This window comes from Neodiprion pinetum, chromosome 2, assembly GCF_021155775.2.
Source record: "Neodiprion pinetum isolate iyNeoPine1 chromosome 2, iyNeoPine1.2, whole genome shotgun sequence".
NCBI lineage: Eukaryota > Metazoa > Arthropoda > Insecta > Hymenoptera > Diprionidae > Neodiprion > Neodiprion pinetum.
In genome coordinates, this window is record NC_060233.1 from 2224773 (window position 1) to 2252126 (window position 27354).

The window sequence follows — 27354 nt, forward strand, 5'->3', positions numbered from 1 at the left end:
AGCGAATGAGTAATCAAGATTGATTTATTATCGTCTGATCGATACTCAGATCGGCCAGATCCACCAGACAGTCAGTGCATCGATAATTTTACCATAATCTCGATGAATTTGTGACCGGATTTGAAATACAGCAAAAACCACAAATTGCCCAAACGAGCCCGCGTTGCCAACGTTTAGAAAATTTTCCGGAGAGCTGAAGAGTGGTAACATCTTCGATCAGGGGGGCGAGCGAGCACCGCGAGCACCCGTCTCATTTCACTTTGCGTTACCGGTAAGGAGTGTTGCTCATTACTTCATCCTCGCAAAATCATCTCTTATACCGATTTTAGGCCGTATTAGAATATCACAATAATAACGTTACAACCAACATCGCACAGTGATTTATATATATTCTTGTTTTTCAAACGTTACAGGAGGATTGATAGTAAACTGGCGGCGTAATAAAGATTTATTACCTGGTGGGATAACTTTATTACGGTAGAGTAAGTATCTTCTTTCTACCTACATTCATTTTTTTTCTCCCTCTCTCTGTCTCTCTCTCTCTCACACTCTATTTCACTCTCACACCATTCGCGCAAGTGATTATCATAATTTTTGAGCACTGTTGAAAACCCCATTAATTTTTCGATAATCATTTTTCAAATCTTAACCACGTCTCGGGTGTTAACAGGTTCGCGGAATAATAATGTGTAACTCGTTCGTACTTGGTCGTGGCTGAAAGATAATTCGGCATTAAAATTGATACTGAATTCAATGTAAAACCTTTTTTTCACACTCCCCCTCCTTTCCTCTCTCGTTTCTCACTCTCTCCCATATTCTCGATATGATTGAGATAAATTTTCGAAGAGGTTAGCAATCTCGTGACGTGTCAAGCAGGCACTCCATTCCATATGGTGGTCACTGGCTCCACTACTGGTCATTGACATGCTGGCATTCAATGGAATTTCACATATAAATCACTTCAAAATACGGTATTCAATCAACCTCTACCGCGACATATTGTACGACAGAGGTTACTCACCAGCGCGGATAATGTTACAACGACTTAATTAATTATCGGCGATCCAATTTCTCCTTCCGGTTGAAGATTTTTCGAAGTGAAAAAAAAACTTTTTCACGATAATTTACGGTGGGGTGTGTCACAAGATGATTTTTATTTTACATCCTTAATATCCTTACCACTTATTTATTTACCAGCGAAATATTTCGCGAAGTTGAAAGATTTTTTCCTCAAACTTGTCACGTTATTTTCCAAAATCTAATCTTTTCGAGACTTCCTGAATCTTTTTTTTTTTTCAGCTACAACCTTATCACGTTCTGAATTGTAGATAACAGGTTAACCTAAAAAAAAGTAAAAAAAGAGAATACGAGAGAGTAATCCAACGCGACTTCTATATGCTTATGAATGTATGCGTGAATATTTGTGCTAGCTTATCACAATATTTCAGTATTTCCTCTCTGTTAGCAAGATTCTTATCGCCTCCCATACAAATGAGAGTTCTTCTAGACTCCCGGAGGAGCGAGGATAGAAAAGTTGGTTTAATGAGAATCTAAAACCTTTATTCCGAGGAGTAACCTACCTATTGCGCAAATGTTTGGCATCCGTCTCAAATCTACCACTTTATCTAACGTGCCAACTAATTATCAAAGAAAATGTCATCTTAGGATTATAGGTTTTACGTTTTTCCACCTCTGATGAGGTAAAAAAAATTGTACGACATGCAGCCAAGATTCAGTCTACTGTTTCCTACATCGCTAAATATTTACATGAAATATTTTTAATTCCTCTTGTTTTGTCGGCACAGTGCTACTGTAAGGACTTGGCACGAATTAGGACATCCCAAAAATGCAGCAGCAATCAGTAATGGAAGAGGGTACGGCCTTTGAGCCACCCACATACAGCTACGATGAGACCTTCCCGGTTCTCCCCGGATCAGCCAGCCCGATATCCAGCAGCCCCAATCCTCTTTCAACGAAAAACAACAGTATGCGTGTTGGTTGTTCGGACGTTACACAGGTACTGATCATTATTGTTGCTACTTCTTAAATCTTAGTCTCAGATTGTTAATTTGCCATCTTGCGAAGTTTATTAGTTATCAGTGAATTTTTTTTTTATGAACATTAATTTTCAGGTTTTTCATGTTCCTGTTGAAGAGCGTAAGTTTGACCACAGTGACAAATTTGGTGAAGGTGAATCTGTGAGAACCTGCCTTGCAATAATGAAGGAAAGTGGTGCTCACATTGAGATATCTTCCTCCAAAGATCAGTCATTGACATTTTTAGTCACTGGCAAACAAAACGAAGTCTTGGAAGCTCGACGTCGTATTCTGACAACGTTCCAAACCCAGGTATACAAAAATTGCCTGACTGTAACACTTGGAAAATACAATACTTGAAATTCGATGTAGCCATTTTCTTCCCACCTGCCATGAAAATGTTCATGTCAGTCATTTGTTTGCTCTATTTTTAACAAAAACGTTGATGCTTGATAATGTTTATTTTATATATTTTTAAAGTACCATCATGCTGTATGGATATTTATTCAAGTTTTCAAAGCTGTCACTTTGTTATTTCTCACAACTGTATGCTTTGAACATGGATGTATTTGACATTATCGCTCAAGTTCAATCGGGCCTATTATTAACTTACTATGTAATTTCAGGCGAACAAACAACTCAACATTCCCAAAGAACATCATCGCTGGATCCTAGGAAAGCAAGGACAGAGATTGAAGGATTTGGAGAAGACAACAGCTACAAAGATTCAAATACCTTCGGTGCAGGATCAATCCGATACGATAACAATCACTGGCACTAAGGAAGGTATTGAAAAGGCTGAGCATGAAATCAAAGTGATTTCCGACGAGCAGGTACAAATTTGTTTGCATATCAAAAAAAGAACGTAGCCCACCAGTTTTGCTCGCGGATATTTGATAACAATATTTTTTCACTCTTGAAATTTCAGTCAAAAAAAGCATTTGAGATTGTTAGTGTGCCAACAATTTACCATCCTTTTATACATGGTCCCCGTAACGAAACTCTAAATGCAATGATCGCCGAAACCGGAGCGCGTATAAACATTCCTCCGCCGTCGGTACAAAAAGATGAAATAACAATAGCAGGTGAAAAGGAAGGCGTTCTAGCAGCTAAAGAAAAGATCGAAGCTATCCACAGAGACATGGTACGATTTTTGGTGTTACATAAAGTTTAATGTTTACATGTGAAATAATATTCCGGTCCTTGAAATGTATCCCTGATTGAATTTTTAGGCGCAAAGATGCACAACGGTGTCCGTTGAAGTGCCAAAATCTCAACACAAGCACGTCATCGGACCCCGTGGTAGTACCATTGCCGAAATACTGCAGCTTACTGGCGTAAGTGTAGAAATGCCTGCTGCAGATTCAGCAACAGGAACTATAACCCTTCGTGGACCACAGGAGAAGCTTGGTCTTGGTGAGAATCGATGCAAATAATTCATTTCTGAGAATCTATTGATTCACCCTTTGTTGTAACTTACAAATGAGCCTTATCTTATCCTATTTTTTTTTTTTCTCAGCATTGGGTAAAGTTTATGAGAAGGCAAACAGTGTCCGTAGCACAACGGTCGAGGCTCCTGCTTGGATCCATAAATACATTATCGGCCGCAAAGGAGCAAACATCAAAAAAATAACCCAAGACTTGAGCAACGTTCATGTTGAATTTACCAACACAGAAGATAAGATCAAGATTGAAGGACCCCCTGAAGATGTAGAAAAAGTTCAAACTGAATTGCAAAACATGGTCACTGATCTCATCGACAAGCTGACATTCACCGAACTTAACGTTGATCCCAAATTCTACAAGCATATTATCGGAAAGAATGGAACGAACGGTAAGCAAGCAGTCGTTATTTTTTACTAAACAATCTTCGTCAGTTTTCGCATGTTTAAAATATTTTCTAAACGTTTTCTAGTTAATCGTTTGAATGAGGAGACTGGAGTCGTGATCAATATATCTGAGAACGACGGGAAAAATCTTATTCGCATCGAGGGAAATTATGCTGGTGTAGAAAAAGCTAAGAAGGTAAGATCATTTTGCGATGTGTGAAATATATGTACCAATACGAAATGTTGATTATCAGGAACTCATGGAGATGGTTGAGAAATTGGAAAATGAAAAGGAAAAAGACGTTATAATCGACCATCGTTATTACCGCAGCATTATTGGAAGCAAGGGGGATAACATCAAAGAAATTAGAGACAAGTTCAATCAAGTGCAAATAACTATCCCTGGACCAGGTAAAATATCGTTCAATATCACGTAGAAAAATTTGTAATCGAAAGTATCCTTTGCATTATGTACACTTTTTTCATTCTGATAGGCGAAAAACGTGATGTGGTAAAAATTCGAGGCCCCAAAGAGGACGTGGATAAGTGCCACAAACATTTGATGAAGTTGGTCAAAGAGCTTAACGAGAATAGCTTTGTCATGGAGGTTCCTATTTTTAAACAATTTCACAAGTTTGTTATAGGTAAAGGGGGCGCCAATATTCGCAAGGTTGGTTTGGAACTATCATGTTCTTGATAATTATTACCATCTGATATAATCAGGCGAACTTGGAAAAAATATATACCTATATACTTATTACATAAATTGTACATGTATGTATTTTCCAATTAGATTCGGGAAGAAACTCAAACGAAGATTGACTTGCCAGCTGAGGGTGAGAAAAGCGATGTTATCACTATAACGGGAAAGAAAGAAAATGTTGAAGAGGCTAAAGAAAAAATTCAGAAGATCCAAAATGAATTGGTAAGGTTTATTTTTTTCCAGAATTTCTAATTGAATATTCTATTCACTACTTTTTACCTTATTACTTATTAATTCCAGGCAAACATAGTCACTGACGAGATTGTAATACCTCCAAAGTTTTACAATTCACTAATTGGAACTGGAGGAAAATTAATTCATTCCATTATGGAAGACTGCGGAGGAGTTGCTATCAAGTTTCCAACCGCTGAGAGTCAAAGCGATAAGGTAATTATACACCTGGGAATGATATTTCGCTTCGCAAAACGCATTGGTAATTAGAATAGAAGTAAAATATTGCTACTATTCAATAGGTCAGCATCAGGGGGCCAAAAGATGATGTTGAAAAGGCAAAACAACAGCTTTTAGAATTATCCAATGAGAAACTTTTATCTAGCTTCACTGCTGAAGTTCGAGCAAAGGCCCAACATCACAAATTCCTTATCGGAAAAAGTGGTGCGAATATTAAAAAGGTAATAAACGATTTGGTAATCTCATGTCCGGTCGAGTGTTACTCGTGATTTGACGTGAGCAATTTTATAATAACGATATATCTCCCCCCCACAGATCCGAGAATCTACGGGAGCACGAATTATTTTCCCAACGGACAAAGACGAGGACAAAGAGGTCATCATGATCATTGGCAAGCAAGATGCGGTCGACAAGGCCAAAGCTGAGCTTGAATCTACTATTAAAGAAATAGTAAGCTTCCGTGGTTTGAATTCAATTCAAAACACAAAACAAAAGTGAATAATAAAATTAATCGAAATTATTCTCTTAGGATAATATCACAGAAAGTGAAATCAGCATTGAGTCCAAGCATCACAGACACTTCGTGGCTCGTAGGGGAGAAGTACTTCACCGAATCGCAGAAGAATGTGGTGGAGTTCAGATCTCTTTCCCACGCGCTGGTGTCGACAGCGACCGAGTTGTCATCAAGGGAGCGCTTGAATGTATCAAAGCTGCGAAGCAGCGTATGCTAGAAATTGTCCAAGAGTTGGTAAGAAGTTAATTTCTAACTGTAACCAATCCTTCTAACCTTCTAATCAATTTAAACCTAAAGTTGTATTTTGCAATATATATTTAATGCAATACTCACATTTCCTATCTTCGGAAAAATTATATTTGCATTATAAAAATCTTTGAATAAATCTGACAATTTCTTCCACCCTTATTATTTTTTTACTTCACAGGAATCTATGGTAACGATCGAATGCATAATTCCACAACGACATCACCGCACAGTTATGGGTGCTAGGGGCTGCAAGGTTCAAGGTATCACTGCAGAGTTTGATGTACAAATCAAATTTCCAGATCGTGTTGTGCATGGTAATTATATTAATGTTTACCTTTTTCTCATACTACACATTGGGTCTAGTCTAAAATCAAAAAATATCAGTACGATTTCACACCATTCTACCATTATCACTCAGGTAAAATCTAATTTTCAAATTTCCACACAACTTTCAGAGGAACAACGTCCTGATGAACAAGTCAATGGCGAGGAGACAGAGGCAGTAGAAACCGTTCCAGCTTGCGATATAATCCGAATCACTGGGCAACCAGACAAGGCAGAGGCAGCTAGACAAGCTCTTTTAAGTCTTGTTCCAATTACTATTGAGGTGCATTGAGAAAGTTTCTCTTTGTATATGATATTCTTCTATAGATACGAATAATACTATTGATTTTTTTTTGTTAGGTCGAAGTGCCGTTCGATCTCCATCGCTCGATCATAGGACAACGAGGTCGCGAAGTTAAAGAACTAATGGAAAAATATGATGTACATATCATGCTGTCACCGGCTGAACAAAAATTAGATTTTATCAAGGTAATAATGCATAACAGAAATAGTTGGAGCAGCTAGAGTAACTTTCTTTGTCTAATTTCTGTTTTATTATTACCATTAGGGTGGTCCTTATTTTGGGTAAGTCGGAATTTCAAACCTCTCACCCCTTGCATATCTCCCATTTGCCAAAAAAAAAATGTGTGCAAGCTCGTTTTTACCATTTGGCTCCAATATTAAACTTTGACCCTTTTGGGCCACGGGTAAACGTTGTCCGATTGGGCTTAAACTTTGCACACATTTTTTTTTTGGCAAATGGGAGATATGCAAGGGGTGAGAGGTTTGAAATTCCGACTTACCCAAAATAAGGACTACCCTAATTACCATCCACAGATTTCTGGAACACCACCGTGTGTAGAAGAAGCAAAAGAAGCTATTCTGGAGAAATGCAAGAATCTGGAGGCTCAGCGACAAGATAGAGCGCTGAAATCCTTTGAATTAAAGGTATTATGAGAATATTTTCTAAATATTTGTTTTTCTTTGTCACATGAGTCGTACATTTTGGCCCTTATCTATATTTGCATATCGTTTTCAGATTGAAGTAGATCCAGAATATCATCCTAAGATAATCGGTCGCTCAGGCGCCGTAATAAAGAAAATTAGATCTGACAATGACGTTCAAATAAATTTCCCACGCATTGGGGAACCCGAACAACACATTATCACCATCACTGGTTATGAGAAAAATGCTCAAGACGCTCGTGATGATATAATGAAAATAGTCAACGAGCTGGTAAATTTCAATGCTCCTTTTACTTTTCTATTTGTTATTCGAAATTTTGTTTTCACGGTAAAGTAAAACACAATGTCCATGTTCTATAGAACGAGCAGTCCAAAGAAGAAGTCCATATCAAGGCAGCTGTACACTCTCGATTAATCGGAGCCAAGGGAAGAAACATTCGTAGAATAATGGACGAGTTTAAAGTAGACATTAGATTTCCACGAAATACCGATCCTGATCCTAACATTGTAACCATAATGGGGAGCGAGGATAACATCAACGATGCTAAAGAGCACCTGCTGAATTTGGAGGAGGAATACGTATGTGTTTGAATATGACTTAAAATAAAAAAGCAATAAATACGTACCATGAAATGAATGAAGACTGAATTTGAGTGATGCAATTTGTCCACAGCTCCAGGATGTCAGCGAGAATGAAATACGAAACAGTTTCCGTTCTCCGATTCAACGAGATGAGGGAGGGTTGAGCGGCACTGAAAGCGAGACTGGATTCGTAGTCAAAGGAGGTCCTTGGGAGCAGCAGCAACGAGTTGCTCCGAACACAGACAGCGTTACGGAATTTCCATCCTTCGGTGGTTCCGCTGCTCCCATGCCTGCGTCTGCCCCATCTGGTCCTTGGGGGGCTAAGCGCTAGAGTAGAGTAGAAGACATCTTCTAATAAATATCGGTCGACTTTATAAGCTAATGAATTTTAAGGTAACTTTCCTCTGACAAACGACAAGGGTAACACTGCTGCTGGGTGGTTCCCTGTTCCATTACTGATGCTGCTGCATACGACCTGGCCACTCTCTTGGACTTTGACACTGGTTTACTACACAATGTACGACGACATGTTTATATTTACAGTTCAAACTGACGTATTTATGTATCTGTAACTGCAACGCGTAATAATGGTCGAAAGAAAAAAAAAAGTTATAACACACCGTGACATACTACACTAGAAATCAGGTTATTTATAATGTAGTATGTTTGGGGGTGATTTCACTTTGAACCGAACATTTTTTTTTTTCATCCAGACGACATGCGTTGTAGGTTCAGATATATTGTACTTAAGACTGTGGCTTCATAGGAATTAATTTGCGTACTGTATATTCTTCAGATTTGTCGATTCTAGACGGATCAAACACCGTGATGGCTAATTATTATTTTATTTTTGTTTTTTTTTTTTTTCAATTTTGAAAATCTATTAATTAGCCAAGCATAATATTTTGTTTATTTATTTATAACTTTTTGTATATAAATTCCAATTTCTGTGTTGGACGTTATAATGAAATTGGCTAGCAAAGCCAGACATTGATATTAACTGCTAAATGTTAAACGAAGAAAATTAATGGAAAATTTCTGAAAATGAATTAGGTCAGTTTAAAGAACATGTTCCTATACAATATATACTGAATCTATTGTAGAATATTAGCGATTATAATCCGCGTACACATATACTGTTCTAAAAGAACAAGAAGGCACACTTTCAATTGCTTGCTTTTCGGAATTTACAAATTTACGCTTAGTTAAAATAGTTTATTAGCACGACGTAAATCGAGATTTTTTAATAGTATAAATGTATACTGAAAAAAATAATAATTTTTTATAATATGAGTGTTATCCTTACAACAATGAGACGTAAAAAGGCACGGAAGAAAAAAAGTTATATATATATATATAACTCATATCCTGTATTGTCGATTTGAGTAACTTCTATGTTGATATGAAAAGCAAGGATTTTCTCCAATACGGATCACTTTAAAAATACGAAAACCGCTTTGGGAACATAATCTTTATAAGACCTTTCAATTTAGTAATTGATTGACAACCCAGACTAACTATTATAACAAGATGTGTCCGGTTGTAACTGGCGTTGTTAACAAATAAGTAATTACTCTACATTCAAATAGAGTATACGATACTGTTCAGTGTGTGAATTTTTATTTATTCAATTTTGTTTTACAACAACAACAACAACAACAATAACATTCAACTTTGGTGTATGATATGCAAAATCACATATACCAATGTATGAGGCCAACTAGTTAAGAAAACTATTCGGTTCAAGTGCCTTGTCTACTTTCTTCAAAGACAGCTCATTTTCAATTGTTGGAGGAATGTGAATATTAGGTTTATGTATATGATATTGATAATAATCATTGTATGATTAACCATGTGTAACCAGATGAATATTGCATATATACCACTGTCAAGAGACGAGCAAAAAAAAAATGACAGCTAATAATCATGGATTAAAGAATTACCAAACACAGCACACTGAAATTTTTACTACTATATTTTTCAGATTTTCAGCAACTTTTATAAAAAGTCTACTTGGAATCAACAATCTTAATTAATGCACGTTTTATCAATGCATAATGCATATATTAACTATATATACGTATAAATATTGCATACATACATACGTACTATACATACACATTCAATTAATAAAATGGCTCATTTAATTTTTAGCCAATCATTATATAGGTAGCTATGAATGAAAAATTACTTTTTTTTTTAATATACAAGAAGTAAGATTTGGTTTCAGACCAATACCTATAGGTAGACATACATGCGTCTGGCCCTAAGGGCAACGGCAATTCGATAAACACGAAGACGAGGCTTGATTTCCGCGCGAAGCGCTTTGCTTTGAAATTCACAATAGGAAGGTACTATTCAGATTCTGTCGCATAATTTGGTCGTTTTATTCTTACTGAATTTACATTTGATATTTAATATACAAACGATAGGCGTGTGTGACATAAAGAAACAAACCGTCCAAGTGAAATTAGAAAAGTCTGCAAATATTAAAGGTGAATTATGTAGCATATAGCCGAAAAAAGGCGTGGTAATAAACATACGAAATTCATTCAATTTTGATAAATATTACGTGCGGAGAACGGTGACTTGTGTTGATTTTTTTTCTGTTCTTAAGAGATTTCTGGATTGGATAATATTTTTGTTTAACAAATGCTCAAGTCTTGTGAACCCCTTTGCGTTTAATGTGTATTAATAATATCTACTATTTTTGGCTGTACAAACACAGCATATTTCAATAATACAATAATTACGAAAATTCATGCATTGTTTCTTTCTATAGTTACAGCAAATTTAGACTTGTAAGAGAATATCCACATTATTTACCACTCGCTACAACAATGATGTAAAATCAGAGAATTCCAAAACTTTCAATTGCTTGACAAATCCGTCATTTGGCCTTATGCATTTCCTAACAGATTTCACCTCCTGATAAGCTTGATCGTATGATAGATTTTTTTTAACCATTAAATAACCTATCACAACGGAAGCTGATCGAGATACACCCGCGTTACAGTGTATAAAAACGCCCTGACCTCCTTTTTCACGCATTATTCTCAGGCAGGTTTTTAATGCCTCTGAAATTTTAGCTTCCGGAATATCCATCAAATCTATAAAGTAATATTGAATATCTTTAAATACAATTTCCAGCTTTATACCAATACTTATAATGTGCCGTATCCCATGGTTTTCTAATATATTTATATCAGCTGCTGGATCTTGAGAGCCAAAGTATAAACCAGGCTCCACCATAGCCATTTGTAGATCGGGTTTTGTATCAACGATGAATGGTAGTCCTTTGTCTACTAATCTCATCTCGCTTCCTAAAATTTCGTACTTTTCACCCAGCATGTTAGTTACTACAGTATTACAGTGTTTTAGCTCCTTTTTCTTAGCTGTTAAAAGGGAGCTCAGACTCATGACGGAGGATTAATTAAACAGCAGCAACGTAACTATCACCACTTTTAAGAATTAGTGATCGTTAACTGCTATTTAAATTTTTTATTATTTAGGTAAAAAATGTAAAATATCGACTATCACTACGTAAAATGATGTTCAGTTAATTAACAGCTACAGATGATTGATCTTCGCAAATAATATTCTTTTTTAAGTCCAACGGGTCGTAGCCTACCTCGCATAAATAGAGAGCGTACGGTGGCAATACTTGAACACGCGAGTCCCAGTTATGACGTGACGGAACTTGTAACATACACCTAATATCTCTTTCCGTAATTTTTCCTAGTCCTAGTGTGATCAGGGTTCCGACCATTCGACGAACCTGCCAAGTTAAATATTGAAAGAGCCATATTAATTATTATTATGAAAATAGGACAAGACAGGGGAACGTAGTGTTCGATTGTCTGACCCATACAAATGATGATCATTACCTGATTATAAAGAAAAGCTCTACCCCCACACCTGAAATCCCAGTAATCGAACTGTGTGGAAAGGGGATCATCAATCATTAAAGGCTGACCCTTCTCCACAGTGAAGTAATCAAGTTGCCGGACATAAACAACCTTTTTATTTTGATACTTGTTCTTTATTTTTCCAGCAAATGTTTGAAAATCTTTAGGTCCGAGGAAAAGCTGAGTTCCCCTTTTTACTCGTTCCGCATCGAAGGGACCAGTATTACTGAAAACGGACAATAGTATTTTATTATACAGCTGAAATTTACTGATAAGTAATTTTTGGATAAAAATCTGTTATAGTTGCGTACCCAAGAAGTGCAAAACATCGATACAGCTCACTGACTGGTATATCCTGATAACATTCTTTCTTAGGAACCATGAGACGATACAAATATGATCGAGACTTGGCTGAATGTCTGGCATGAAAGTCTGTGCTGACTTGGTAACAGGAAGTGATTCTGGGTCGTTAAATTTGATACGTGTCTTTGAAACAGGTAAATAAATTTTAGATCGATACAATGTTGACCAAGATTTGCATAACAGTTAATAAATACACTGACCTGATCGCATGACCATTCTTAGCAAAAGTCTTATTTAGTCTGTGCTTCATATATTGCGTATTGTATGACTCGTTCTTTGGATGAATCAAGTCGATGTGGGCTGTTGTTGACAGAGCATGAACGCCGCTATCGGTTCTGTGAGAATTGCAGTGGGTGTAAAAATTGGGAAATTCTTGAGCCGTGTTCGATTATACTCAATTTTCAACCGCCCCATCGATTTCTTTAATACTCATATTATGAATATGTTTACAACATATAAGCAGCAATTAAAACCTGCTGGAAACTTGAAGAATTGGTTCAGATAGACTTCGGGGTTTAATGGAGTCGGCCAATGCTTCTTCAATAGTGCCTTGAATTGTGCGTAAGGACTCTTGTCTTTGCATTCCACTGGAATTGTTCATGTATATTGTGTGAAAATTAAATAAATTAATTAGGTTAGACTAAATTTTACCTACTGTTATAATATTAGTATAAAGCAAGACTGTAATATACAACAAAATATACTAAATCTTGTATAAAAGACGCGTACCTGAAGTGGGTGCCAATATAATTCATGTATAATAAGTATCTTTTCATTTCTTACAGCTAAATCAGTGCTAAGTAATATTAATAATCGAGTAAGCTGAGAAGGCGTCGTATTTGTAGAATTCGGCATGTGGCACGTGAAATTTCCTAACCTAACCCGACTAATTTCTGTTAGGTTAAGGTTGAGTCCATAAATGTTGACAGGTCTGAAGTTAGTAACGTTAACGTAACAATTTTATAACGACTTTCAAGGAGTTGACTTTTCAGTATATGAACATATTTTATTTGTTATGATTTACTAGCTGAATTTCAGTCAATCCTAAGGGTGCGAAGTAAACATGCATCGTTAAAGCAACGTTACTAAGTTCAACCTCATAAATGTTGAGACTTTGAGACTAGTATTGTAGAGTGAGGTTAGAACGCCACCGAAATCTGGATCACGTTGCCCCGGTAACCGGTTTAATTTGCGAAGTGTCAAAAATCAAAACAAACTACTGATTCGACCCAGTAGCGTGCGCTTATTAGACGTAAATAGCAATGTATATATGCATTTGTGTAGACTCAAGTGGTTAACGGTTCTTGAACCTAAATTACAATGACAATAGGCTGCTAAATTCATTGCTAGTGAACGAATTAGAGAATAGAGGCATCCTTTTTATTACACTGAAGTTATTAAAATGAGATCTCATCCTACATGGGTTGATAAAGTTCAAGATAAAACAGACCAATGGTAAGTGATCAATAACAGCATAAATTAAATACACGGCAAACAATTGAACAAACAATTATGAGGTATCTCAGGATTTCACTGTTATATGCAAAGTTTGTTTAATCTGTATGCATACTCTTGTGTATACAGCATTCAAATGAAAACCCAAGTTTGCATAGTATTTGCCACATGCAAACGCAGTCATAAACAGTTTTTCCTTCTTCTTTCTTAATCCTCATTATTGAATTGATTGTTCCCAAATTTATTTCAGCATCTATGATCTCTGCTTCAACCCAGATGGAACCCAATTAATAGTCGCTGCTGGCAGTCAAGTCCTTGTCTACGAAACCAATGATGGTGCGCTTGTACAACCACTCAAAGGTATATTATCCCTATAATTTATTGCTCAATATAACACAGATCACGCCCTTCCTTTTCCACTATTATACCAGATTGTGCAGCATTTTAACTAGTCAACTAAACTAGATTACAAATCACGATTAATTCAAATCTACATTTTAGGACACAAAGATGTCGTCTATTGCGTTTGCTACGCGAGAGATGGAAAGAAGTTTGCATCTGGTAGTGCAGACAAAAGCGTTATTATATGGACTTCCAAGCTCGAAGGAATATTGAAATACTCGTAAGACATTACTAAAGCTTTTTACGCCGGTTCTTTTTTACGTAAACCTTTGTATGTGCCAATGAATAATGCAAAGGAAATTTTTTAGCCATAGTGAAGCTGTTCAAGCGATGCAATTTAATCCTGTCTCGCACCAGTTGCTCAGCTGTGCACTTTCCGACATCGCATTTTGGTCCACTGAACAGAAGGCTGTGCAGAAGCTGAAGTCTGGAGGAAGAGTAAATTGCTGTACTTGGACAAAGGATGGACAGTACTTGGCCATTGGACTTGCGCTGGGATATGTTTCTATCAGAAATAAGGTTCGTCCATTAATTATCTCAGATTTTTAATTGAAACGTAATAATGTTGAAAGATTATTTCCAGAACGGAGAAGAAAAGACTCGAATTGATCGTGCAGGGGGAACGCCAATCTGGAGTTTGTCTTGGAGCCCATTGAAGTAAGCTGAAATATTTCTGGAACATTCTTCTCACTAAAGAATCATTGGAAGTGTCAATTTTATTTTTACCGACAACAGGGACGATTCTGTGGACGTGTTATGCGTCGCTGATTGGGGCGGCGGTCTTTCCTTCTACACTCTGGCTGGAAAAACAGTGAGCAGGGACAGGTCGCTGAATTTCATTCCACTGAATGTAGCCTACTTTCCTGACGGACAATACATTCTTGTAGCTGGCAGCAATAAACGCTGTTTATTAACGACCCATGACGGCATTCAGCTGGCTTCGATTGGTGATACTTTTTCATCCTGGGTATGGAGTTGCGCTGTTCATCCAGGATCCTCACACGTCGTGCGTTCAATTTTATTTCTCAATCCCATTGAAATTTGCAAATAGATTTACAGTGGCTAACATCTTTTGTGTCCCAGGCAATTGGTTGTCAAGATGGAACAATAACGTATTCTCAATTGTCCTGGAATACTGTTCACGGCTTGTACGGAGACCGATATGCATATCGAGAAAATATGACTGATGTTATAATCCAGCACCTGGTTACAAATCAAAAAGTTCGAATTAAGTGCAAAGATTTGGTAAGCCGTACTTCAAGTTTTTTTCATTATTCCTACGTCTCCAACCTGGATCGAATGAAATTGCACGATTGTTATTTCAGGTCTGTAGAATTGCAGTTTATCGAGATAGACTCGCTGTGCAATTACCTGAACGAGTGATCATATATGAACCTTCGGGAAACAGCGAAGGAATGCACTATCGCATCAGGGACAAACTTCCTCAGTCCTTGAATTGCAATTTGTTAGTTGTAACCACAAACCATTTGGTACTGTGCCTAGACAAACGACTGCAGAGCCTAACTTTTACTGGTATTATTGAAAGAGAGTGGATTCTCGATGGCGTTATTACCTACATAAAAGTCGCCGGTGGTCCATCAGGTCAAGAATGCATCATTGCAGGTTGAATTCATTTTTACGCTTACCAGATTGATATTAGCCTAACAGTAATTAATAATGAATAATAAACGTGTCAATATTATATTTCAGGATTGAAAACCGGATACGTTTCAAAGATATATCTCGACAATCCGTTTCCAGCTCAGCTGGCAAAAGTTGAAGGTGCTATACACTGTCTAGATATTAGCCCACTCAAAGAAAAGTTAGCCGTAGTAAGCGACACGGGTTTGCTTACGGTGTTTGATCTAAATACAGAAGAAATATTACGAGAAATCCAAGATGTTACAAGCGTTGCATTCAATTCCGTGTTTGAGGATATGATGTGCTACTCAGGGAACGATTACTTGGCTGTAAAAGTCGCTGATTTTAACGAATACAAACAAAAATTTTCCGGCTTTGTTGTCGGGCATAATGGGTCCAAGTTGTACTGTTTAAACGGAGCGGCGATACTGACGGTAGAGGTATGGTTCCAAATATGTCACTCGCAAAACCTCTTTTTAACTTGTTAGGCTAAACTAGTAACAGTGACTAAAGATGACAATGAATTTCAGGTACCAATGTCATCATCTATGTATCAGTACCTAGAAAGAGGAATGTTTAAAGAAGCTTTTGCAATAGCTTGTTTAGGCGTAGCTGAAGGCGATTGGCTCGCTTTGGGGACTGCTGCTCTGGATCACTTAGAATTGAACGTAGCATACGCGGCGTTTTCGCGTATTAAAAAATTACGTTATATCGATATCGTTTCTGAAGTTGAGGAAAAATTGAATTCTGGGGAATGGGGTCGAGAAGCTTGCATGGCTACTGCGGCCGCGGCAATGGGAAAACTTCGAGAAGCTGCAAGACTGTATCAGAAAGCTGGACTTCAACAATACGCTCTTAATATGTATTCAGATTTGAGAATGTTTGATATAGCTCAAGAATTTATCACCAGTGGTAACACTCAGGTACATGAAAGACAATTTTAATTTTTTTTGCTCTAATCTCATTTTACAAAATTTAGGAATTTTAGCCAATGATCTTATGTCTACATCTCAGGACCGAACAATTTTACTGAGGCGAAGAGCTGAGTGGGCAAAAAGTTTGGGAGAACCTCGAGCAGCTGCAGAAATGTTCCTCACTGCTGGAGATGTTCAACGAGCCATTAATATCATTGCTGAATATGGTTGGATCGACATGTGTGTATTAGTTGCCTAATTTAAAGTTCAACAATTTTCTTTTCTTATACATTGATCTTAACAATTCAGGCTCATCAAAGTTGGAAGACAACTGGATAAGGCCGAGAGAGACAGTTTGTCTATGATAGCTAAAAAACTGAGACAGTTAGGCGCAACGCATGGCGCTGCTGAAATATTCAGTCGATTAGGAGATGATCCTGACGTTGCTGATGTTTTGATAGACGCACAAGCATGGCCTGAGGCGTTCGAACTGGCGGAAAGAAATCCAAAACTAAAATCTCGCGTTTATGGACCATATGCAAGATGGTTAGCTGAAACTGGTCGTTTTTCTGAAGCTCAAGAAGGTACGATACGAAATTGTTCTCTGTTTGATTTCTCGTTAATAATTAAATATTTCAACTGATTTTATATGGGCAGCATTTCAAATGGCTGGTCAACCTGAGGAATCGATATCTGTTCTCACACTGTTAGCGAAAAATGCTGTGGCTGAAAAAAGATTCCGCGATGCTTCGTACTTCTATTGGATCCTTTCACAACTCAGCCTCGATTTGAGCAAGCGTACCGACGAAATAATGGCAACTTTTCAAATATATTATGATAAAGCTGATATTTACTACGCATATAACGAAGTTTACAAATATTTGGTGAGTTGTAATTCATTTGTTGATGACTAATCAGTACAATAATCGTAGGATGTCTTCTTACAATGTTATACCTTCATGTTTCAGGAAGAACCTTTCACCTCATTGATGCCGGAGGCTTTGTTCAATATATCTCGATTTTTGCTAATGAAAACTCAAGATATACAAGTCGAAGGAGTATCACAGTTCACCATAACTTATACACTGATTAAGCAAGCGCGTATTCTCGGTGCCCATAAATTGGTAACACAGCTTTTTGAGCGCTTACGGGGTATGAAAATTCCTGCAAGTCTATTATCGCAAGTGGAGGTCTCAACTTTGGCAGCTAGGGCTTATCCTTACAGCGATCCTGAAGAACTCCTACCTCTTTGCTACCGCTGTTCTACCTTCAATTCACTTCTACCTTCCAACAACATTTTTGGAAATAAATGTGTTCAGTGCGGACTTAAATTTCAGCATTCATTCGTCATGTTTGGTAAGTTCAAGTCAAAAGGATACTTTATTCGTAAATACTTTGAAACTGTAGATGGGGGAAATAAACAGAGAGACCAATTCCACTAGAAATCGTCGATTATTGTTTTGTATATTCATTCCGTCAGCGCAATATTCTTCTTATTTAATGTGAATACCTCTTGCCTATCCAGAAATATTACCTATAGTTGAATTTGAGTTGGAAGAAGGAATCACTGACGAAGAAGCCAAAAGATTAATCGAAGAGCCAAGACCTCTCTCTGATTGTTCTTCGATCAGTGATAATCAACTCACCATACCTACGCCCGTTGGCGACCTGTTTACAGCTCGCTTGATACGATACGAGGTATATATCACAATTCTACAAACAATTTATATATATACGCTCTTGTCGTTCGTAGCTGCAATTATTTTTCAGAAATATTACACAAATTTTCAATGTTCGCAGGATAAGACAGGTGAATCAAGAATTACCGTTGGTCGAGGTGTTTTAGCAAGTATAGAACCGTCCAGCGTACTAATTGCACACTGGCCAAAACCCTTCAAGACTAGATACTTCAGAAATCTTTTGCCGGATCTTCAAATAACTTTGTGCAAATCATGTTTAAAGGTACCGTTAACTTGGGGCTTATTTGTTAGTGCCCGAATTCTTACGAGACACTAAAGATGCTTTGAAGAAGTATTGTAATTAATATAACGAGAAGTGTGTTTATGATTTTTCAGTTATTCCATTCAGATGACTACGAATTGGCAGTATTGCGTCACGGCCACTGTCCGTTCTGTAGAAGTTCACAGTTACCTAGAGCAGAACAAATTACAAGACACGCAACGTGAAAAGGAATATCTATAGAAAACAAGTCACACCTCGTAGGAATAAAGAAATGATCAATCTATTTATTTATCGACTGTTAGCAAATTAATTTCAGCTCCCTTTGTTGTTATAAATTTTAAACAATTATTCATATCACGCTATTTATTGTTTGATAACGTCAATGACCAGTTCACAGTAATATATCATAGTATTGAAAAATTCAGTAATAGTTATAGAATGAATAAATAAACGTATACCTAGCGGTAAAATAAGTATAGTCACAGTTATCCAAGAAAGAAATTACAGTTGTTGGAAATTATCAAGCACATGATAATTGCTCCAACAGCTAAGTAAACAGCACTCCGTTACCGAGATCTCATAGTGGCGAGTGATATCCTACCTTTTCAATCAGTTGTACGGAACTGTAAAGATGTTCAGCGTGTTGCTTGCAGTGATTTTTGCCGTCGCAACGATAGCATCTGGTCAGAGTGCTGCCTGGGATCAATCCCTGGGAGATGCAACGACATTTCAAGATGCTCCATTGGAGCGTCAAGGAAAATGTAAGTTCGATCATTACATAGTTGAGTTTCATCTCTCAGGGATAATTTTACCCCAAAAAGTGATACAATCACGTCGATACTAATGTATTCACGTTATTTTATTGTTTCGTATAGTTTTTCCGCTCTTCAGTGTCATCAGATTTGCTAATACTCAATGTACTGGAAGCAATAATCTGAATGGTACGTGCTTTACAAGACGTGAATGTTCCAATTACGCCGGGACTGCTTCTGGGACTTGTGCCAACAGCCTCGGCGTTTGTTGTGTTTGTAAGTATAACAATAAATTCCTTAACTGATCACTATCCGTCAGATTGGATTAGACAAAAGCGTGAAAAAGTGCTCTGAAATTTTTTAAATCAATCAAGTGTTGTGCATCTGTCCTAGGGTGATATTCGTAGCAGATTGTACGTTAATATTTCGATAATGAGTTTAATAAAAGTAGACAGAAGGATAAGATGTTAACTTTTGACTTTAATAAATGTTTAGAGCAAAGAAATTCTATAAAAAAATGATTTTGGTGCTTTCTTCATATACCACAGATGCTTCGCTTCTCTTATGATTCTTGATGAAATTCCCCATTTTTAAATTAAATAATATCGTTTCACAGTTGTGAGAACATGCGGTTCTACTACGAACATGAACAATACGTATTTCATAAATCCCGATTATCCAACAACGTATACTGGTGGAGATCGATGCACAATTGTCGTTCGTCCCTGCAATTCTCATATTTGTCAGGTGAGCAGGAATGCATTGCAAAAACTTTAATGACCTTATCATCTCAGATATTTAAACAATGGTTTCTACTGCACATAGTTGCGTTTGGATTTCTTGGATTTCTCCCTAGCCCAACCAGACGGAACTGGTGTGTGTGACTTAGACTTTTTGACAGTAACTGGTGGAGCAACCCTCGTTCCCAGGATTTGTGGAGAAAATACCAATCAACACGGTATAGTTTAATGTGAAAAAAATGTTGAGTCTTTATTTGACATTTATCACGTGCAAAAATTCGAAAAATATGCATACTTAAGCTAGATACTAAAATATTTATTATTCTGTCTACAGTTTATGTAGATTTCGATGGACCAGCTCCTATTACGATATCGATCGATACTGACGTGAACTACGTATTTGATCGCCGTTGGAATATCAGGATACAGCAGATAGCCTGCGATTCTGTATGGCGTGGTACGTATCACAGTATTTGCCAATATTCTTTTCAAATCACATGAAAATAGTTGAGCATTATTACATGCATTTCATTTCAGCTCCGAGTGGATGTCTGCAATATTATACTACAACTACTGGCACTGTAACAAGCTTCAATTACGGTACCGTAGTGAATCCAAGATGTAAGTAAAATATCATACTATTTCGTTATTGAAATAATTCTCGTTCACTGTAAAATCAGCGATTTTTAACACTTCAAAATTTCAGCTCCACTGGTCGGTACTCGTCAACTAGTGAATTTGAATTACGGTGTTTGTGTGAGAATGACTGTGGGCTATTGTGCGATTCAATGGTCACAGGACAACACCCTGTCATTCACTGTTTCTGGAGATACAGACGGTCTTGACACAACAATAATTGGTAAGTTTTTCAAAAGAAAAAATCTGTACACAACGCAGTAACTTCAACTTTCATCATTCAACAGGGACAGACTTGGCTGCAGTTACTGGAACAGATTGTACGGCAGATTTTGTTATAATACCAAATCCATTTGATACAACAGGTACCGCATTAGATGTTGATCGTTTCTGTGGAAACGGTTTCGTAACTGTTATCAGTAAGTATCGTCACCCAAATTATGGTAGAATAGAATGTCGCATTTTCGTCAATTCATACTATTAAAGGATTGGTTACGAAATAAAGATTTTTTGCTATATTGATACTCATAAGAGCGCTTTTTTTTTTATAGGTTCTTCAAAACCGTTTGTTCTTTACGTCATTACAAACGGAGATGAAACTGGTGATGTTCTAAACAGAGGATTTATTCTAGACTATCAACAAATAGCTTGTCCAATATTCTAAACCAAAGCAACCATATTTAATGCCTAATATGAAAGTGTTTAATGCATTCCTTTGTTAGTTGGACCGTGTTCAAAGATAAATTTTTTAGAGTGGCTAATTTTCTCTAGACACAGTCCAATATTGTGAATAAATGTGATGTACTTAATTTATCTATAGTGAATAACAATTACATCTAATGAGCAATGGCCATCTTATTTTTAGTTTGTGATTGGTACAAAGCTTGACCCCATATGTTTATACTATAATTAATATTTATTAATTAACAAATAAGTAAATACATACACTTGTGAATTTATAATAATGACAATTTAATACTTGACATATTGTCGTCCGTGATTCGAATCAATTTTTTCACGCATAGCATTAAACCATACGCCAACTTTCGTGTGGTCTAATAAATCTCTGAATGCTTCACATCCCTCGATACTTTTTAAAATACCGTAGACAGCTAAGTCTGAGAAATCTGGGTCTGATCCACCCATGAATTGCGTTCCTTTAACACTAATGCCATTCAACCAATGGTTTACTTCGTCATACAGTGACTGCCTAACGTCATCTTTGAGACTGTGTCTTTTTTTGAGCCTTTTCGATATCAGCCACATTGCATAGGCTCCCACATTGATCATGAGCAGGCGTTCCCACATTGGAAAGTACTCCTCCCATCTACCAACCTGTTGGTTTTGCTCATGGTTTATCATTCGGTAACTTTAACCTACACAAAGATTATTTTCACAGAGCGTAGTGATCTCACAACAGTTTTTACTTACGTCGGAAAACCAGTTGAACGCTTGACGTGCTTCTGTTGTTGTTCTGTAAACGTTTGGAGATAAAACGTGAACTAGGACATCATCAGCCCATTTTCGCCACTTCCGTTCCTCTCTATCATTGAACAGAAAAAAGCAAAATACTGTATTTGGAAAATGAGACAGTTTTATTCTGCATGAAAAGCGAAAATATTCGAAGCGATGACAATAATGATCAGGAAAAGATTAGATATAAGATGTTATTTTTCAAATGTACGCACACGATATAATTCATAGACTTTTCCTTTGGCAGATTGTTTTGATACATCAGGAAGTATTTATTGACAATTTCTTCTTTGAACGTTCCTTTTGCATCTCGGCAAAACATTTTTGGATAATACTTGACAATGTCTTCAATTTTTTTATACTTGTCTTCTAAAATTGTTCCAAGAACGGATATTATCATGGTACTATCAATCAATGGCTGATATCCTCCATCTACTTTGGCGAGAAGAATCGGTACTTTTCTATACGTCGACCATTTAATTTCATTTCTTAGAACTGGATCCACTTCAACAACATCGTATGATATTCCATGGTAATCCAAAAACACTCGCACCTATGTGTATATATATTTAAAATATACAAGTACTTCTGAAAGAGTCAATTTTAACATAATTCTGTACAGTTATTCATTTTCTCCTAACAAGTTTTCACGCATAAGTCTAATTTCACAATATAGAGACAACTTGTAGAGAAAACGTGAATTTCTTGAACAATAAGCAGACTAGAACAGTCTGTATCAGAATACATAATACAAATTTACAATCATTCTACTGCGAGAATGCAATTGCTTTATACACTATTTGCATATTACAATGTACCTTGCAGCAAAACGGGCATGTTTGGTATTGGAATAATGTAAGCTTCAGTCCAGAGTTGTCGCCAGGATAAATCACCTACAACATGATGCTGATGTAACAATTTGGTAAGAACTGGGAGATTATTCAATGCGAGTAGATGAGAATAGGTTACGTTCAATCACGTTGGTTTAGTTCGGTAAGCTAAACGGATTTGCACCGATTGGACCACCGATTTTATACCTTTCTGGATGGCTTGATATCTGGAATTGATTTCAGCGTCTCAATTTCAGTCTGCGTTCCTTCATTAGCGATGTTTTTTCGATCCTTATTAATTTTATTGAAAGAATAACCTGCACCGAGTACAACACCTACCGACGCACCAATCAAACTCATCTTAACCACGCTCGGAGGTTTTGCCTGGTGCGTTGCCGTTTGAAAATGTCTGGTGACGTACATTTTATGGTGAACATTTTTATTCTGCGATTGATTTCTTAGCAGAAATCGGGACACTTTATAGATTACAGACATTTCTCGCGACGACGACAAATTACCGGCCCACTCCAGGCGACCTTGCGCATCCTGACGAAATAAGCTACTGTAGCGACTAGCGAGTGTCGCTATAAGCTATGCCGTGATTACAGATAAGTTTCTGCTTCGAACATTGTCTTGCACTTTGCGCGATTGGAGAGAAAATTGAATCTTCGTATATCGCGTCAACAGCTGAGATAATACATTGAACAAACAAAGAAAGCTTTAGTTATTTGGCCGTAACTTTTGATGCGTTGATCGAAGCGTATTGGGATTGTGCCCAATCGATTTTTCTCGCAAAGTTGCGTCGGAATAATGCACGAAAGAATTTATTCCAGCACTTTTCAAAATCGCCAAAATTTTCGCCAAAAATGCAAAGGGGTTAGCCTTACTCTTTTCCTCGTTTTTTGACCGAAAAATGATTGATGTCGGATTCGATTTGTGTGACCGTTTCCTGACTAATTGGGCCACCAGGAACTCAGAAAACGCAGCGAAAAAAGCGTGAGATCAACAGCAGAGAAATGAGACCGAAAAGATCACCAGCTGAAAAATGTGAAAAACTCAGGTTCTGGTTTTCTGCCTGTAACTTTTGATCCGTTGCTCGCAGCGTATTGGGATTGTGCCCAATCGATTTTTCTCGCAAAGTTGCGTCGGAATAATGCACGAAAGAATTTATTCCAGCACTTTTCAAAATCGACAAAATTTTCGCCAAAAATGCAAAGGGGTTAGCCTTACTCTTTTCCTCGTTTTTTGACCGAAAAATGATTGATGTCGGATTCGATTTGTGTGACCGTTTCCTGACTAATTGGGCCACCAGGAACTCAGAAAACGCAGCGAAAAAAGCGTGAGATCAACAGCAGAGAAATGAGACCGAAAAGATCACCAGCTGAAAAATGTGAAAAACTCAGGTTCTGGTTTTCTGCCTGTAACTTTTGATCCGTTGCTCGCAGCGTATTGGAATTGTGCCCAATCGATTTTTCTCGCAAAGTTGCGTCGGAATAATGCACGAAAGAATTTATTCCAGCACTTTTCAAAATCGCCAAAATTTTCGCCAAAAACGCAAAGGGCCTTACTTTTTTCCTCATTTTTTGACCGAAAAATGATTGGTCTCGGATTCGATTTGTGTGACCATTTCCTGACTAATTGGACCACCAGGAACTCAGAAAACGCAGCGAAAAGAGCGTGGGACCAACAGCAGAGAAATGACGACGAAAAGATCACCAGCTGAAAAATGTGAAAAACTCAGGTTCTGGTTTTCTGCCTGTAACTTTTGATCCGTTGCTCGCAGCGTATTGGGATTGTGCCCAATCGATTTTTCTCGCAAAGTTACGTCGGAATAATGAACGAAAGAATTTATTCCAGCACCTTTCAAAATCGCCAAAATTTTCGCCAAAAATGCAAAGGGGTTAGCCTTACTTTTTTCCTCATTTTTTGACGGAAAAATGATTAGTGTCGGATTCGATCTGTGTGACCGTTTACTGACTAATTGGACCACCAGGAACTCAGAAAACGCAGCGAAAACAGCGTGAGATCAACAGCAGAGAAATGAGAACGAAAAGATCACCAGCTGAAAAATGTGAAAAACTCAGGTTCTGGTTTTCTGCCTGTAACTTTTGATCCGTTGCTCGCAGCGTATTGGGATTGTGCCCAATCGATTTTTCTCGCAAAGTTGCGTCGGAATAATGCACGAAAGAATTTATTCCAGCACTTTTCAAAGTTGCCAAAATTTTCGCCAAAAATGCAAAGGGGTTAGCCTTACTTTTTTCCTCATTTTTTGACGGAAAAATGATTAGTGTCGGATTCGATCTGTGTGACCGTTTCCTGACTAATTGGACCACCAGGAACTCAGAAAACGCAGCGAAAACAGCGTGAGATCAACAGCAGAGAAATGAGAACGAAAAGATCAGCTGAAAAATGTGAAAAACTCAGGTTCTGGTTTTCTGCCTGTAACTTTTGATCCGTTGCTCGCAGCGTATTGGGGTTGTGCCCAATCGATTTCTCTCGCAAAATTACGTCGAAATAATGCACAAAAGAATTTATTCCAGCACTTTTCAAAATCGACAAAATTTTCGCCAAAAATGCAAGGGGTTAGCCTTACTCTTTTCCTCATTTTTTGACCGAAAAATGATTGGTGTCGGATTCGATTTGTGTGACCGTTTCCTGACTAATTGGACCACCAGGAACTCAGAAAACGCAGCAAAAAGAGCGTGGGATCAACAGCAGAGAAATGACGATGAAAAGATCACCAGCTGAAAAATGTGAAAAACTCAGGTTTTGGTTTTCTGCCTGTAACTTTTGATCCGTTGCTCGCAGCGTATTGGAGTTGTGCCCAATCGATTTCTCTCGCAAAGTTACGTCGGAATAATGCACGAAAGAATTTATTCCAGCACTTTTCAAAGTTGCCAAAATTTTCGCCAAAAATGCAGAGGGGTTAGCCTTACTCTTTTCCTCATTTTTTGACCGAAAAATGATTGGTGTCGGATTCGATTTGTGTGACCGTTTCCTGACTAATTGGACCACCAGGAACTCAGAAAACGCAGCAAAAAGAGCGTGGGATCAACAGCAGAGAAATGACGACGAAAAGATCACCAAGTGAAAAATGTGAAAAACTCATGTTCTGGTTTTCTGCCTGTAACTTTTGATCCGTTGCTCGCAGGGTATTGGGATTGTGCCCAATCGATTTTTCTCGCAAAGTTGCGTCGGAATAATGCACGAAAGAATTTATTCCAGCACTTTTCAAAATCGACAAAATTTTCGCCAAAAATGCAAAGGGGTTAGCCTTACTTTTTTCCTCATTTTTTGACCGAAAAATGACTGGTCTCGGATTCGATTTGTGTGACCATTTCCTGACTAATTGGACCACCAGGAACTCAGAAAACGCAGCGAAAACAGCGTGAGATCAACAGCAGAGAAATGAGAACGAAAAGATCACCAGCTGAAAAATGTGAAAAACTCAGGTTCTGGTTTTCTGCCTGTAACTTTTGATCCGTTGCTCGCAGCGTATTGGGGTTGTGCCCAATCGATTTCTCTCGCAAAATTACGTCGAAATAATGCACAAAAGAATTTATTCCAGCACTTTTCAAAATCGACAAAATTTTCGCCAAAAATGCAAGGGGTTAGCCTTACTCTTTTCCTCATTTTTTGACCGAAAAATGATTGGTGTCGGATTCGATTTGTGTGACCGTTTCCTGACTAATTGGACCACCAGGAACTCAGAAAATGCAGCAAAAAGAGCGTGGGATCAACAGCAGAGAAATGACGACGAAAAGATCACCAAGTGAAAAATGTGAAAAACTCATGTTCTGGTTTTCTGCCTGTAACTTTTGATCCGTTGCTCGCAGGGTATTGGGATTGTGCCCAATCGATTTTTCTCGCAAAGTTGCGTCGGAATAATGCACGAAAGAATTTATTCCAGCACTTTTCAAAATCGACAAAATTTTCGCCAAAAATGCAAAGGGGTTAGCCTTACTTTTTTCCTCATTTTTTGACCGAAAAATGACTGGTCTCGGATTCGATTTGTGTGACCATTTCCTGACTAATTGGACCACCAGGAACTCAGAAAACGCAGCGAAAAAAGCGTGAGATCAACAGCAGAGAAATGAGAACGAAAAGACCACCAGCTGAAAAATGTGAACAACTCAGGTTCTGGTTTTCTGCCTGTAACTTTTGATCCGTTGCTCGCAGCGTATTGGGATTGTGCCCAATCGATTTTTCTCGCAAAGTTGCGTCGGAATAATGCACGAAAGAATTTATTTCAGCACTTTTCAAAATCGACAAAATTTTCGCCAAAAATGCAAAGGGGTTAGCCTTACTTTTTTCCTCATTTTTTGACCGAAAAATGACTGGTCTCGGATTCGATTTGTGTGACCATTTCTTGACTAATTGGACAACCAGGAACTCAGAAAACGCAGCAAAAAGAGCGTGGGATCAACAGCAGAGAAATGACGATGAAAAGATCACCAGCTGAAAAATGTGAAAAACTCAGGTTTTGGTTTTCTGCCTGTAACTTTTGATCCGTTGCTCGCAGCGTATTGGAGTTGTGCCCAATCGATTTCTCTCGCAAAGTTACGTCGGAATAATGCACGAAAGAATTTATTCCAGCACTTTTC

General features: G+C 37.6%; 5 protein-coding genes across 7 annotated transcripts; 3 read left to right on the plus strand and 2 right to left on the minus strand.

Moving 5' to 3' along the window:
• Positions 1-164: 164 nt before the first annotated feature.
• Dp1 (satellite-binding protein 1 Dp1) lies at positions 165-9625 on the plus strand. Its single transcript, XM_046614474.2, has 23 exons — positions 165-271; positions 414-482; positions 1806-2017; positions 2133-2348; positions 2663-2869; positions 2965-3180; positions 3269-3452; positions 3556-3870; positions 3952-4061; positions 4120-4276; positions 4360-4535; positions 4659-4790; positions 4869-5015; positions 5102-5260; positions 5355-5489; positions 5569-5787; positions 5981-6116; positions 6258-6409; positions 6487-6615; positions 6964-7074; positions 7166-7363; positions 7453-7671; positions 7766-9625. The coding sequence occupies exons 3-23, from the start codon at positions 1847-1849 to the stop codon at positions 8003-8005; spliced, it is 3729 nt and encodes a 1242-aa protein (XP_046470430.1). The 5' UTR covers positions 165-271; positions 414-482; positions 1806-1846; the 3' UTR covers positions 8006-9625.
• Positions 9321-13022, minus strand: LOC124213302 (tRNA pseudouridine synthase A). Of its 3 annotated transcripts, XM_046614505.2 has the most exons (7): positions 12675-13022; positions 12419-12532; positions 12146-12280; positions 11894-12043; positions 11562-11808; positions 11306-11452; positions 9321-10784 (listed from the first exon to the last, which is right to left on the minus strand). In XM_046614505.2, exons 1-7 carry the CDS (start codon positions 12719-12721, stop codon positions 10779-10781), a joined length of 846 nt encoding a protein of 281 aa, XP_046470461.1. In that variant the 5' UTR covers positions 12722-13022; the 3' UTR covers positions 9321-10778. The 3 variants fall into 3 exon arrangements, with proteins under 3 accessions (XP_046470461.1, XP_046470460.1, XP_046470459.1); XM_046614504.2 differs by having other exon boundaries at positions 9321-11452; positions 12729-13022; XM_046614503.2 differs by having other exon boundaries at positions 9321-11452; positions 12675-13021.
• Oseg1 (intraflagellar transport protein Oseg1) lies at positions 12872-18571 on the plus strand. Its single transcript, XM_046614476.2, has 17 exons — positions 12872-13400; positions 13651-13760; positions 13902-14022; positions 14111-14321; positions 14386-14459; positions 14538-14808; positions 14886-15047; positions 15128-15425; positions 15513-15883; positions 15974-16366; positions 16458-16597; positions 16667-16941; positions 17015-17241; positions 17326-17713; positions 17883-18055; positions 18158-18319; positions 18433-18571. The coding sequence occupies exons 1-17, from the start codon at positions 13348-13350 to the stop codon at positions 18541-18543; spliced, it is 3540 nt and encodes a 1179-aa protein (XP_046470432.1). The 5' UTR covers positions 12872-13347; the 3' UTR covers positions 18544-18571.
• A 374-nt stretch (positions 18572-18945) lies between these two features.
• Positions 18946-21616, plus strand: LOC124213299 (uncharacterized). Its single transcript, XM_046614497.2, has 9 exons — positions 18946-19080; positions 19195-19347; positions 19688-19818; positions 19897-20029; positions 20146-20268; positions 20349-20432; positions 20518-20670; positions 20735-20866; positions 20999-21616. The coding sequence occupies exons 1-9, from the start codon at positions 18951-18953 to the stop codon at positions 21109-21111; spliced, it is 1152 nt and encodes a 383-aa protein (XP_046470453.1). The 5' UTR covers positions 18946-18950; the 3' UTR covers positions 21112-21616.
• Positions 21345-23307, minus strand: Su(P) (prostaglandin E synthase Su(P)). The gene is made up of 5 exons (XM_046614496.2): positions 22958-23307; positions 22739-22813; positions 22136-22473; positions 21879-21990; positions 21345-21782 (listed from the first exon to the last, which is right to left on the minus strand). The coding sequence occupies exons 1-5, from the start codon at positions 23243-23245 to the stop codon at positions 21420-21422; spliced, it is 1176 nt and encodes a 391-aa protein (XP_046470452.1). The 5' UTR covers positions 23246-23307; the 3' UTR covers positions 21345-21419.
• Positions 23308-27354: the final 4047 nt, after the last annotated feature.